This window comes from Rhagoletis pomonella, unplaced genomic scaffold (assembly GCF_013731165.1).
Source record: "Rhagoletis pomonella isolate Grant_MI unplaced genomic scaffold, Rhpom_1.0 Rhpom_scaffold_00006, whole genome shotgun sequence".
Taxonomy (NCBI): Eukaryota; Metazoa; Arthropoda; class Insecta; order Diptera; family Tephritidae; genus Rhagoletis; species Rhagoletis pomonella.
The window spans coordinates 65,942,353-65,956,554 of record NW_023458560.1 but is presented as its reverse complement, the minus strand read 5'-3'; the positions used below and the strand labels follow the sequence as shown (position 1 = coordinate 65,956,554).

Here is a 14,202-nt window from a genome sequence, read left to right as displayed (position 1 = left end):
ATTAAAAACATTAAAAAATTATTCAGAACAAATTAAAAAAATTAATTTAAAATTAAAAAATCTAAAAACATTCAATGTAAAAAACCCAAAATAGGAATAAACTAAAATAACTAAGTATTGAAAACTAATTAAGAAAATTACAAAATTCTCAAAGTAATATAAAAAAGTTAAATTGAAAAAATTGTGAAATTATAAAAAAATGAGAAAACTATTTTTCTGTGGAAGATAAGCTAATAAAACATTAATTACAATCAAAAATGATAATGAAAACGAATAAATCATAATCATAAAAAACTTAAATAAAATGAAAAAACTTATTAAGTAAAAAAATTTATATTTCATAAAAAATTAAAACCAAAAATCAAGAAAAAATCTCAAAATTTTAAAACATACCAACATATACCGACATAAAAAAATATTTAAAATGTGCGTACACGAACCTTGTTTTTTCCCATTGCAATGCATTGTGTTTGACAGTGTAAAAAACATGATTTTTATTTGCTTGTGTTAAAGTGAATAATAAATAATTATAATAATAACAAATTAGAACAGTTGTGGTGCGTGCGCGATTTGTAACTTAGTAACATTTATTTTGTGAACGTACATATACATATATGTAGTTAAACAATAAACAAACCTTTATTGTATGTGTGTGCAACAAAAATACAGACACATATTCAAATTTAAAAAATTAACTGTTTATCGTGACAGCAAAATTCAATAAATATAAAATTATTTAAAAGTTATTCTAAAAAAAACATAGATAGCACGAAGTTAACCGTTTGCCTACACATGATGGGTTCTCTAATAGACGCGCCCAAAATAGGTTATGACAACTGTTCCCAAAAAAAATTTCACATTTTGTGGTGGTGTTCGCTATTAGTCGTAGACACTTAATGTGATAGGATAGTCTTAGTTGCACTGGACCTGACCTTTCGAAAGCATGCTACTCGGGCGACCGTCATGGTGTTACTTAAATGCATTGAAAAATCTTTCTTTCCCCCTCAATGAAAGGATTGCTTAGTTCCCTACGTAGTGGTTGACTCTTTCGACAGGTTGGGAAGATATAGCAATTTGGAACGAATTTGATCCAAATCAAAATACTTATCGACTCTTCTATAACAACACTCCCTCCTCTATTGATCTCAGAGCAGCTCGATTTTATTGTCGTTCAATAACAATTAATGACTTAGGTACATAACGAGCCCTAAGGCATATCAATGCCGTACATCTGCATCACAGAGCGAATTTTGAAAACAAAAAGCCCCTTAAGTTTCCTCCACAGTTAAGGCTTGGTATGTTGCAATTTGAAAGAGTATCTTTCAAAACCTTTCAGTTCCTTCAAAGCTCGGAGCTTAACACTTTCACTCAATCCATCAATAGTAACTCCATTTACAAACTGGACATAGAAGGTCAAACTGAAGTTAGGTATTCGAATATTGTTTTGCTTACTTTCGAATCATTCGAAGTTAGTTCTCCTGACGGATTCGGACAACAAAGTGGACAGACCGGGGAAAGTTACAGAACCGGAAGCTAAATATACAAACCCTAATTCGTATTCAATGCCAGTAAGGGTTGCATAAGGGCAGTACCAATAGACGAGTGACCATCTACTGCACGCTGCAGGTAAAAAAGGAAAACTTGGGAATAAGAAGCCTGATACGCTAGCTAAAGTCTTGGCAAGACTATCGTCGGCCAATGTCTCTCAAATATGTTCATCCCTCTGTCTTAGCTATCTCTAAACAAAACTAGTTGATTTATTTAACCCTTTCGGGACCAAGGAAAACATATTTCCTAAAAATTTAGTCCATTTATTTATGGATATTGTGTGAGTTTTCAGTAGTATTTTAAATTTTTAAATGTGCTTAATTCAGCTGGTTAGAAAGTTAGAAAGTTTAGAAAAAAAATGAATTTTTCAAAACAAGGGTTTTTTTGGAAATTTCATTTAAAAAAAGTTTACTTTTGCGATATTAACATAATTTCGGAAAAAACTTAAAAAAAATTTACCAAATATTAGAGACTAAAATTTTGTTTGGAGAAAAAAATTATTTTTACGGTAACTATCTTTGATAATAAGATTAAAAAATAAAAAATTTTTAGGATACAAATATAAAGGGAACATGAAGGTAGTTCTTAGATTTTTTTTGGAAATTTCATTTCAAGAAAAAATAACAGGAAATACAGTTTTTTAGGAAAGAAATCTGTTTACCCAAATTGAAAAAAAATACCAAACATTAGAAACTAGAATGTTTTGAAAAAAAAAATATTATTACGGTAAATCTATGTCGAGAAAAACTATGTTATTTTAAGATTTTTTATGATAAAATTATTTGTTAAGAAAGTAATGTCAACAAAAATTATAAAAACTGTTTTCCCAAAAAAAAATACTTCTTTGAAGAAAAGCAGCACATATGTATTTGAAAAACAAATTGGGAAAACACGTAAAAAAATTTAAAAAAGTCTTAAAAAAATAGTTTTTGAAAAAATTATTTTATAGAAAAAAATGACGTGATGAACGAAAATAAAATTTTGGAATAAAATACTAGAAAATAATTAGCTTTTAGTTGAAATTAATGAGAATTTTTAGGAAATATTTTTATTTAATTTTTAGTTATGCAATTTTTTTAGCCTTCAATTTATAACATTTTAAAACTCAGTTGAGCTTTTTTTACTATAGGCTTATGGTCTTGAGAGGGTTAAGGGAATCTGTCTAACACCACAAGCGCGCTATGGTAGGATATCCGAGAGCCCTTTCTGTGTCAATGTCCAACATTCGCAATTTAGCCTCCCCGGCCCCTCTCATCTGTGGAGGATATACATATATAGCTAACCAAGGTAACCTAACGTTCCCACTACAAACAAATTTATATTTACTAGTGTTCGCCCAGCGGTTGAAATTCAACCGATAAAATTAAGGATAGTTTATGTAAGTTGAATGAGCTAAAATAACATTAGTTGGAATGGGTTAAGTGGAGGGGAGTTTAGCTTAGTACTTGGCATAACATAACATAACCATAACATAAGAATAAATAACATAACATATGAAGCATAACACACCACAATATAACATCGCACACTCTTCAGTTGTATTTCCTTTTTATCCCTTTTTTCACCTCTATCTAAATCTTATTTATTTTGGTTCATTTTATGCCAAATGATGTTGCCTTTGAAGCCACATCAAGTGATATCATGTCATTTGGTGAAATTGGGTGTGGTGAGCTGCGGTGTGGTGGAATTGGGTGTAGGAGTTACGGTGTAGGGAATTTAGGTGTGGTGGATTCAGGTGTGGTGAGTTAAGTTATGGTGAGAAAGTTGAGGTGTGGTGAATTAAGGTGTGGTGAATTTAGGTGTGGTGAGTTGAGGTGAGTTAAGGTGTGGTGAGAAAGTTGAGGTGTGGTGAATTAAGGGTGGTGGATTTAGGTGCGGGGGTTAAGGTGTGGCGAGTTGAGGTGTGGTGAATTTAGGTGTGGGGAGTTAAAGTGTGGTGAATTAATGTGTGGTGAGCTCAGGTGGAGTAAGTTTTTAAGTTAAGATGAGTTAAAGTTAAGGGGTTATGATCTTTATCCTTATCTTCATCTTCATCTTCATCTTCATCTTCATCTTCATCTTCATCTTCATCTTCATCTTCATCTTCATCTTCATCTTCATCTTCATCTTCATCTTCATCTTCATCTTCATCTTCATATCCACCTTCGTTTGTATTTAGGTTTCTTTACTTTTATTCTAATCTTTGCCTTTATCCCTTTCTTCTTCTACATATTCAACTTTACCTTCTTCCTTGCATGAATCTTAATCTTCGTAAATCTGATTTCTAAACTGCTGCTTAGCAGATTTCTTTAATTCAGTATCAATATTAAAGCAATGTCATTGATGCCACATAAAGTGATATCATGTCATGTGGGGAAATTGGGTGTGGTGGTTTGCGATGTGGTGGAATTGGGTATGGGAGTTACGGCGCTGTGAATTCAGGTGTGGTGGGCTTAAGAGGTGCGGTGAGTTTAGGTGTGGTGAATTTATCTGTGGTGAGTTGAGGTGTGGTGAATTTAGGTGTGGGGAGTTAAGATGTGGTGAGTTGAGGTGTGGTGAGTTAAGGTGTGGTGAGAAAGTTGAGGTGTGGTGAATTATGGTGTGGTGGATTTAGGTGTGGGGGTTAACGTGTGGTGAGTTTAGGTGTGGTGAATTTATCTGTGGTGAGTTGAGGTGTGGTGAATTTAGGTGTGTGGAGTTAAGGTGTGGTGAGTTGAGGTGTGGTGAGTTAAGGTGTGGTGAGAGAGTTGAAGTGTGGTGAATTACGGTGTGGGGGTTAAGTTGTGGTGTGTTTCGTCTTCATCTTCATCTTCATCTTCATCTTCATATTCATCTTTATCTTTATCTTTATCTTCATCTTCATCTTCATCTTCATCTTCGTCGTCTTGGTCTTCATCTTTATCTTTTCCTTTATCCTGATCTAAATATGTCCATTCTTTTCTTCATTTACATATTCACCCCCACCATTGTTATTAGGTTAGGTATTTAAATTTTCCTTCCTCTTTGTCTTTATATCTAGGTTTCTTTACTTTTATTTTAATTTCTGTATTTATCACTTTCTTCTTCCCCATACTCAACTTTACCTTCTTCCTTGTTTGAGTCTAATCTATTCATGTACATACATACATACATCTTATTCCTAAACTGCTGCTTAGCACGTTTCTTTAATTCGCTATCAATATTAAAGCATACATTTAGGGGGCATTTCCGCCCCAACCATGTACATGTATGGCATTGGTATTGGTGTGACTTTTGAATTGATTTTTTCGCTCTATTTTAAACTGATTTGAAATTTTAAAAATTGCCTGCACATCAGCATCAAAATACCTTTCTAATGATATATAATTGTTTATACCTTAGAAGTATAGTTTAGCCGTAAAAGGGGTGTAAAGGAAACATGATTGCCTATTTATATAATGATTTATTTTTGGATACGGACTGTCACTTCAAAACTTTAGACTTTTTTTGCTGTCCAGGGGTCCAGAGGATACCAATCAGAAAGCGAAACCTATCTTCAACCAATAGGACTGTGAAACTTCCTCGGGATATGAAAGATTTTTTAGGTGGCTGCATCAAAATTTTAACTGTCTAACAAACTTATTGCTACCGAGATCGTAAACGGTTAACTTTGTTAAACGAAACGAAAAACAATTTATTTAATTACTACGGAATTAAAAAAAAAAAAAACACTTAAAAATATCAGTCTAAACAAGAAAAAATTGTCACGAGCAATCTTTGGCAAATAGAAGATCAGAAATTGTTTTATTAAAAGTTTCAACACATTAAATTACTTGATTTCTCGCGGTGCAATTGCTAACCGTGCAAGTACACATACATACACATAAAATCAATTTTAATCTGTTCCAATTTGTTAAAAAATTAAGGATGATCAATTCTGGGGTGGAATTTTGAAGATGCCGATTTTTATTTTTTATTTTTTTAAATTAAAAATGGAGTCAATATCTATGGTTTGAAGGAATACCCAATTTGTTTCATGTATAAATGTTTGCGGCATCCCTCATTCCACGCACAGAATTTCCCATTCAGGTAACAACCGTTTTCCAATGCTTTAATGAATATAAGAGTAGCATTTTATTTTATTTTTATAAAAGCGCCCAACTTCGTTGATTAAAAAGCTAATTGATTCGTGATTTTTAACGGTTGTGCCTGCTGCATTTTCATATAAAATAAAGAGAAAATTGTGGTCCTACCTTGTACTGGTTGACAGCCGGTGAATGGATCACCGGTATATCCCACTTCACAGGTGCAGATGGGCATGTGATTGGCCACATTGCACCGCGCATTGAAGCCGCAAGAGCCAACACATGGATCTTCACATTTCTGGCGTATACATGCCTTCGTTGATGGGCATTCCGGATTGATGATACATTCTGGTCGACAATTAGGTGGTTTACCCAAGAAGCTGACGGCGCACGAGCAAGCGTAGCTGTCACCGACCACCTTACATTCAGAGTTCGGTCCACATGGTGATGGCACGCAAGGATTCGCATTTGGTGTCTTTTCGATGACACGTTCTTCGACGTAGCAACGCGTAAACGGATCACCTGTGTAGCCGGCGTTGCAAGTGCAGATCGGATTGTGGTTGATCACTTGACATTTGGCAAATTGACCGCATGCGCCCGGACAGGGATCTACGCATTTCTTTTGTATACACGCTGTTTGCAGCGAACATTCGGAGCTGACTATGCACTCTGGTTTGCAGGCCGGTGGTGAACCCAGCATGCCTGGTTGACAGGCGCAGACAGCGCCTTGTGCGCTAGCTTGGCATACGCTGTTGGGTCCGCAAGGACTGGGCTGGCATGGATCTTTCGGTGTTGGTTCACGTTGCACTTCGGGATGACAATTGATGAATGGATCGCCGGTGTAACCCTTTGGGCAACTGCAGATCGGAATGTGATTGCTGACGTCGCACTGCGCATTCTGGCCGCAAGTTCCCGGACATGGATCCACACACTTCTTGTTGAGGCAGGTCTTGTGCGGCGAACAGTCGGTACTGAGCGTGCACTCAGGTCGACAGCCTACGTACGGATCTCCTTGATAATCGCGTAAGCATGTGCAAATGCCATTATCGCATTCGGCATTAGCGCCACAGGGTTGCAGATCGCAGGGATCGGCTGATACGGTCGGTGGTGTTTTGACTTCGATGATTTCCACGCATTGCGAGAATGGATCGCCAGTAAAGCCACTGCGGCAAGTACAAATTGCCAGGTGGTTCTGTATGCGACACTCGGAATTGATGCCACATGTGCCTTCACATGGATTGCGGCATTTTTCAGCTATGCAGGACCTCTCCGGAGAACAATCAGTGTTGACGACGCATTCGGGGCGACAGTTGGGTGGCGCACCGATATAGTTGGGCAGGCACGAGCAGGACGGTTGATCGCCGCTGACACGGCACTCAGCGTAGAGGCCGCAAGGTGAGGGGAAGCATGGATTTTTCGGTGTCTTGGGTTCGTCTCTGGGCGCAGGTGGAGGTGCTGGATAGCAGCGCGAAAATGGATCGCCAGTCATATCTAGCGGACAACTGCATATCGGATTGTGGTTGATGACTTCACATTTCGCCTCCACACCGCATGTACCGGCGCAAGGATTAGCGCATCTGAAGTTATGACAGGCCTTATTCTGTGGACATTCCGTGTTGACGGTGCACTCTGGCTTACAATTGGGTGGCGCACCAATAAAGTTGTCTAAGCATGAGCAAACAGCAAGACCATTTGCTTCACGACATTTACTATTTGGCCCACAAGGTGATGGCTGGCATGGATTGCCTTGTGGTGGTGGTTGGGGTGGCGCAACTTGACGTTGGCAGTTTGAGAATGGATCTCCGGTATAGCCGTCATTGCACACACAATTCGGCACGTGATTAACCGCATAACATTGCGCGTTTGAGCCACAAATGCCAGGGCATGGATCCTTACATTTATTGCGTATGCAGGCCTTGTCCGTCGGACAGTCAGAGCTGAGCACACATTCTGGCCGACATCCATCGTAGGGATTGCCTTGGTAGTCGTCGATACATTTGCATGAAGCCGCACCATTACGTTCAATACATTCGGCGTTCGGACCGCAGGGCGATGGTTCGCATGGTTTGACAGGCTCTTCAATAGCTGGCACACATTGCACGAAGGCATTGCCGGCAAAGCCTTCAGGACACGAACAGGAAACTGTGTGACTAATCACGCGACACTCGGAATTTGTGCCACATGAGCCTGGACAAGGATCGCGACACTTGTTGTTGATGCATGCTTGGCTCGACGGGCAGTCTGGATTGATAATGCATTCTGGACGGCAATTTGGTGGCGAACCAAAGAACTCTGGCAAGCACTGACAGGATGGCCCGTTGGCGCTGGCTTTGCAAATCGAGTTAGGACCACAAACATTAGGTACACATGGATCGCGCGGTATGCCAGGGTCACGTTCTCGCGGCGGTTCTGGTGGTGGTATATCCAGACAGCGTTTAAATGGATCGCCAGTTTTTCCAGGCGGACAACCGCAAATAGGACTGTGATTAATAACTTCACAACGTGCTTCAATACCGCATGCGCCTGCGCAAGGGTCTGTACATTTTCGGTTAACGCAAGCTTGCAATGCCGAGCATTCACTAGACACAACGCATTCTGGACGGCATTGTGGTGGACTGCCAATGTAACCCTCTAGGCAGGAGCATACAGCATGACCATTAATATCGCGGCATTGGCTATTCGCACCACAGGGTGAAGGGGAACAAACTGCTTGCTTGGGCTCTTCAATTATTTCCTTAAGTCTACAGGTGCTGAACGGATCGCCTTCGTAGCCGGTGATGCAAGAGCACACTGGAATATGGTTGAGCACTTCACAAATGGCATTGATGCCACAAGTGCCGGGGCAAGGGTCTACACATTTGTTGCGCATGCACGCCTTGTCTCGTGGACAATCTGCTGAGAGCGTGCACTCTGGACGACAGCCATCATAAGGGTTGCCTTGATAGTTGTCTTGACAGCGGCATTCGCCATTGAAACAATCGGCATTTGGTCCACACGGGCTTGGATCGCAAGGATCGTTGGGAGTTTTTGGTGACTCCGTAACTGGTGGTATGGGACTGCAACGGATGAACGGATCGCCGGTATAGCCGTCAATGCAGTTACAAATTGGCACATGGTTGAGCACGTGACATTTGGCTTCGAAACCGCAAGAACCAGGACATGGGTCGCGACATTTTTGGTTGATGCACGCCTCAGTTGGTCCGCACTCCGAATTCAGCACACATTCCGGACGACAGTTTGGTGGTGCGCCGATAAAGTCTTGTAGACAAGAGCAAGCCGGACTACCGCCGACAATTTGGCATTTGGAATTAGGACCACAAGGCGAGGGAACACAGGACGGTGGACGTTCTGTGGGTTCCACGTCATGAATAATTGCTACAAGAAGAGAGGTGGGAGAGGGAAAGAGTTAGAAAATGCAACTGAGCTTATGAATAACTTGGTCGTGAGGCTACTTACGTATCTTTGAGCATTGTACAAATGGATCGCCAGTCATGCCGCGTGGGCAAGTACAGATCGGGCTGTGATTCTTTGTCGTGCATATGGCGCGTATGCCGCAAGTATGCAAGCATGGATCCACGCATTTGTTGTTCACGCACGCACGCTCCGGCGCACACTCTGAGCTTACAACGCACTCAGGTCGACAGTTGGGTGGTTGATTGATGAAGCCGGATTGGCAGGAGCATACAGCTTGGTCGTTTATGTTGCGGCAAATACTATTCGGTCCGCATGGTGATGGAACGCAAGGGTTGATGATAGGTGGTGGCGTAACTGGTATCGGTTTGCATTGGAAGAACGGATCGCCTGTGTAGCTAGGCGGGCAGTTGCAAGTAGGCACATGATTCTCTACAGAACATATGGCGAATTCGCCACAAATGTTGTTGCATGGATCAACGCACTTGAAGCGCACGCAAGCCTGAGCTGTTGAGCAGTCATCATTAACTTCGCATTCGCGTCGGCAACCGCGCTCCGTATCGTAGGGATTGCCTTCGAAACCGTCATGACAGTAGCATGCCCCGGCGCCATTGCGCTCTCTACATTCGGCATGTGGGCCACAAGGTGAGGGTTCACACGGTGATGTAGGCGGTTGCTTCGGCAGCACTGGTTCTATTAAATCGCAACCCAAAATAGGATCGCCTTCATAGCTGTCGGCGCACGAGCAGATCGCATTGTGTTGCACAACCTTGCAGAAGGCATTGCGCCCGCAAGAGCCAGGACATGGATCGACGCAACGTTCGTTCTGGCATGACAAATTGTTAGGGCACTCATCATTGTTGCTACATTCCGGCCGACAGTTTGGCGGGCGACCTACGTAGTTCAACTGGCAGGAACAAGCCGCCTGTCCGCCGATTTCGCGACACAACGAATTTGGGCCACATGGTGACGGCACGCAAGGATTTTGTGGATCACGCGGTGTTTCCTGCTCCTCCACGCATGATGTAAATGGATCGCCGGTCAAGCCAGCCGCGCAAGTGCAAATCGGATTATGATTCACCACTTGACAACGCGCATTATTACCGCACGCGCCACGACATGGATCGGCGCACTTCTGATTAATACAAGCGCGATTCTGTGGGCACTCCGAGCTGACGACGCACTCTGGCTTGCAAGTGGGTGGCGCACCGACATATCCATCGACGCATGAGCAAACAGCGTGCCCATTCGATTCGTGACATTCGCTGTAGGGACCACAAGGCGAGGGTTGGCATGGATTCAGTGGTGTCATAGTTGTAATTTCGATAACAGCGCAGGAACGATGTGGATCGCCGGTGTAACCATCAAAGCACATACAGTTTGGTGCATGATTTAGTACGCGACATTCTGCATTGATGCCGCAAACGCCAGGGCATGGATCTTGACACTTGTTATTGATGCAAGCACGCGAGCGATCACAGTCCGAGTTCTGTACGCATTCTGGGCGACAGCCGCTATACGGATCGCCAAAGTATTCAGGTAGACATGAGCACGAGCCGGCGCCATTGCGTTCGCGACAAACGGCGTTAGCGCCGCATGGACTGGGATTGCATGGATTGCGTGGCTCCTCGGTGGGTGTCACTGTAAGGTGAAAGAGAGGAGGGAAGAAGGTGTAAAAATATGGCCTGAAATTAGTAATTACAAACTAGACACTTGAGACACTTTAAAGCGGTATTGCAGTTAACTAGGGAAGTTTTTTTTTAAGAGAAAATCATTGAAATTTTTTTTCTCAGATGTGATGTATTTTGGAACAAATTCCAATAAGTCCTTGTGAGTTTGAGTTTAAGCCGCTTCGATGTTGTACCATCAAACGCATCAGATTATGAATGAAATTCTTTCCAAAATACATAATTTTCTCTCTTTCTCGGAATAGTCAAAAAACTCGCATGTCCAACTCGGCAGTGCTCAAGTGCCTAAATAAAAATGTTTATATTTATGTCGCTCGAAAGTATATACTTTTTACAATAGCACAGCCAGAGAAAGGATCTCCAGTATAGCCAATTTCACATTGACACGTAGGATTGTGTTTTATAACCGTACACTGTGTATGTACACCGCATGCGCCGATACAAGGATTTGTACATTTCTGATTGGTACATGCCAAATTAGCTGGACAATCTGAGCTACTTAGGCACTCGGGACGGCAGTTGGGCGGTCGCCCCAAGTAGGTAGGCAAGCAGGAACATGCAGGTGAACCGCCAACATCGAGACACTTCGAGTTGGGTCCACACGGTGAAGGTATACATGGATTACCAGGTTTAACTACTACAGAAGGCACGTCCACTACACACCCACAGAGGCAACAGGAAGATAGATGTTAAACACACAGGTAGGTAGGCAGTCAGGCGTTCAGGCAGCAGGCAGTGTTGGATAGGTTGTGTTCACAGTAGTAGTAGTAGTGTTTTCATAGTTGGTTGATAGTAAGTTTTCATAGTTTGGCATAGTTGTAAGTACAGTATATAGGTTTTACACAGGCAGAACACAAATATTTATATAGAAGAGATAAAAGTAGAGAAAATAACAAAAGAGAGAGAGAAAATACACAGTTGTTTAATGATACATGCAAGAAAATAAAGAAAGAGTTTAGGCAGGGAACCTTGCGGCAGAAGCGTGTCACCCACTTTGCTCTTAAAAGACAACTCAGAAGCGCACTTGTATCAAAGTTAAGCCAGCACACTTCCCTACTTCTGACGCCAAGTCCCCACCGCCGTATACTTTTCTCAAAAACTACACATGCTTACGTTTAATTTTAATACATCTACTGAAGGGATCCCCCGTATAACCCGGCGGGCAAGAGCACGCTGCATAATGGTTAATGACTTGACAACGTGCTTCGCTACTGCAGGTACCAGGACAGGGATCGATACATTTCTGATTTTGGCATGCAAGATTTTGTGCGCAGTCAGAGGAAACGATGCATTCGGGTTTACAATTCGGTGGAGAGCCAATAAAGTTCGTCTGACAGGAGCATACGGCATGACCATTCACCTCACGACATTGACTGTAGGGGCCGCATGGTGACGGGATGCAGGGATTAGTGTCTTTCGGGGCTGTGCGGGTAAAGAAAAAAGGTATTCGGTGGCATTAGTAAAAGGTTCGACTGGTTAGGTAGTTAGTAGGTTTATCATCTTGCATACTTGGAGCTGGCGGTAGTTGTGGTATTTCCCGGCAAGCGCTCAACGGGTTACCCGTGTAACCTTGTAGACAGTGGCAATTAGGCGCGTGATTGGAAACGCGGCATTCGGCATTCAAGCCACAAACACCTGGACAAGGATCGCTGCATTTATTGTTGACACAAGACTTATCACGTGGGCAATCAGAGTTCGCTATGCATTCGGGACGACAGCCGCTGTAGGGGTCACCAAAATATTCCGGCAGGCAGACGCATGAGCCGGCGCCATTACGTTCGCGACATTCAGCGTTGGGGCCACAGGGTGAGGGAATGCAAGGCGTTAGACGCTCTTCGGGTATTGCGGCTGCTAAAAGGGTTAACAAGTGAAGAAAAAGTTAGTCAGATTTACGCCGCCGATAACGAAATAGGCTGCGGTAATAGCTTACGCGTTGGATTGCAGCCGGCGAATGGATCGCCGGTGTAGCCAGTCTCACAACTGCATACAGGCGAGTGATTTACCACATTGCAGAAGGCATTGAAACCGCACGAACCAGGGCAGGGATCCTTGCAGCGCTCATTTATACAAGCCAAATTGGCTGGACATTCCGAACTGAGCGTGCATTCGGGACGACAATTGGGCGCGCGGCCCACGAAGTTCGGAAAGCAGGAGCAAACTGGGGTTTCGCCCACAGCGCGGCACTGTGAATTTGGACCGCATGGACTTGGTACGCATGGATTGGTTGGACGTGATGGCAAACGCGGTTCTTCGCCTAAGTGAGGCAAATACAATTAGAGTTAACGTTGAAGTGGGTAATGGAGTGTTTAGTGTCTTACTTGCAACAGGTAAGCAACGTATGAACGGGTCTCCTGAGTAGCCAGCTGGGCAAGTGCAAATCGGATTGTGGTTTGTTACCTTACAACGCGCTTCATTGCCGCAAGTACCCGGGCATGGACCTACACAGCGGAAATTCACGCAAGCCTTATCTTGCGCGCACTCGGAGCTAACCGAGCATTCGGGACGACAAGACGGCGGCGTACCAATATGGTTGGTAATGCACGAGCAGACCGCATGACCGTTTACTTCACGACATTGGCTATAAGGACCACATGGTGAAGGGCGGCATGGCTGCGCATCCAGCTCTGTAGAAAAATACATAGGGTTACTAAAGGGTTCTTCGAGATAAGTACTGAGTGAAAGGACTGTACGTTTTGGTTGTTCGCGACAATATTCCGAAGGGTTACCCGTGTAACCAGACGGACACCTGCAGCTTGGCGCATGATTAATAACGTGACATTCGGCACCTACGCCGCAGACGCCTGGACATGGATCGCGACATTTGGTGTTCATGCAGGCAAGATTTTTCGGACAGTCAGTGTTGAGGACACATTCGGGACGGCATTCAGTGTATGGGTCGCCAGTGTATTCGGGCAAGCAGGTGCAGGAACCGACGCCGTTGCGTTCTTTGCAAACAGCATTCGCGCCACAGGGGCTGGGATTGCAAGGCATGGAGATTTCAGGTGGTGCATGTACTAATTTGGGGGGAGGAATAAAGCGTTACAATACGTTTACCCATATAAATAAATTCTAACATGCGTTTTCTATAAATCATAAGCTTAAGCATTGCTATAACGGAAATCTTACTTTGCGGACTACATTCTGAGAAAGGATCACCCGTGTAACCTTCCAAGCAGCGGCATATTGGCCTATGATTATTTACAATACATGTCGTGTATGAACCACATGAGCCCTGGCAGGGGTCTTGACAGCGTTGATTGATGCAAGCCATATTGCCACGGCATTCCGAATTCGATGTGCATTCGGGTCGGCAATTCGGTGCTCTGCCGATGTAGTTGGGCAGACACGAGCACACAGCTTGACCGTTTGTATCCGAAACGCGACACTGTGAATTCGGGCCGCATGGCGATGGTATACATGGATTTATGGGATCTCTTATGATAGGACGTTCTACATATATATATATATATTATACATATATACAGCGTATAATATTCAACATGCAACCGGAAGAAAATGTCCACAAAAACGTA

The 14,202-nt window shown here is 42.9% G+C and overlaps 2 protein-coding genes across 2 annotated transcripts in view; both read right to left on the bottom strand.

Moving 5' to 3' along the window:
• The window catches only part of LOC118741124, a 50,823-nt gene extending 36,986 nt beyond the window's left edge, over window positions 1-13,837 (bottom strand). Inside the window, exons 1-9 of the mRNA XM_036472963.1 lie at window positions 13,796-13,837; window positions 13,360-13,683; window positions 12,988-13,293; window positions 12,600-12,923; window positions 12,179-12,520; window positions 11,783-12,091; window positions 10,998-11,324; window positions 9,027-10,622; window positions 5,739-8,945 (exon numbers count right to left, since the gene is read on the bottom strand). Of these exons, the coding sequence (XP_036328856.1) occupies window positions 5,739-8,945; window positions 9,027-10,622; window positions 10,998-11,324; window positions 11,783-12,091; window positions 12,179-12,520; window positions 12,600-12,923; window positions 12,988-13,293; window positions 13,360-13,660 (6,712 nt within the window). The 5' untranslated portion in view covers window positions 13,661-13,683; window positions 13,796-13,837. The remainder of the gene's footprint in view (window positions 1-5,738; window positions 8,946-9,026; window positions 10,623-10,997; window positions 11,325-11,782; window positions 12,092-12,178; window positions 12,521-12,599; window positions 12,924-12,987; window positions 13,294-13,359; window positions 13,684-13,795) is intronic.
• Window positions 13,668-14,202, bottom strand: part of LOC118742046 (adhesive plaque matrix protein 2-like) — a 6,729-nt gene continuing 6,194 nt past the window's right edge. The window contains exons 6-7 of the mRNA XM_036474013.1: window positions 13,744-14,119; window positions 13,668-13,683 (exon numbers count right to left, since the gene is read on the bottom strand). Coding sequence (XP_036329906.1) covers window positions 13,668-13,683; window positions 13,744-14,119 — 392 coding nt within the window. The remainder of the gene's footprint in view (window positions 13,684-13,743; window positions 14,120-14,202) is intronic.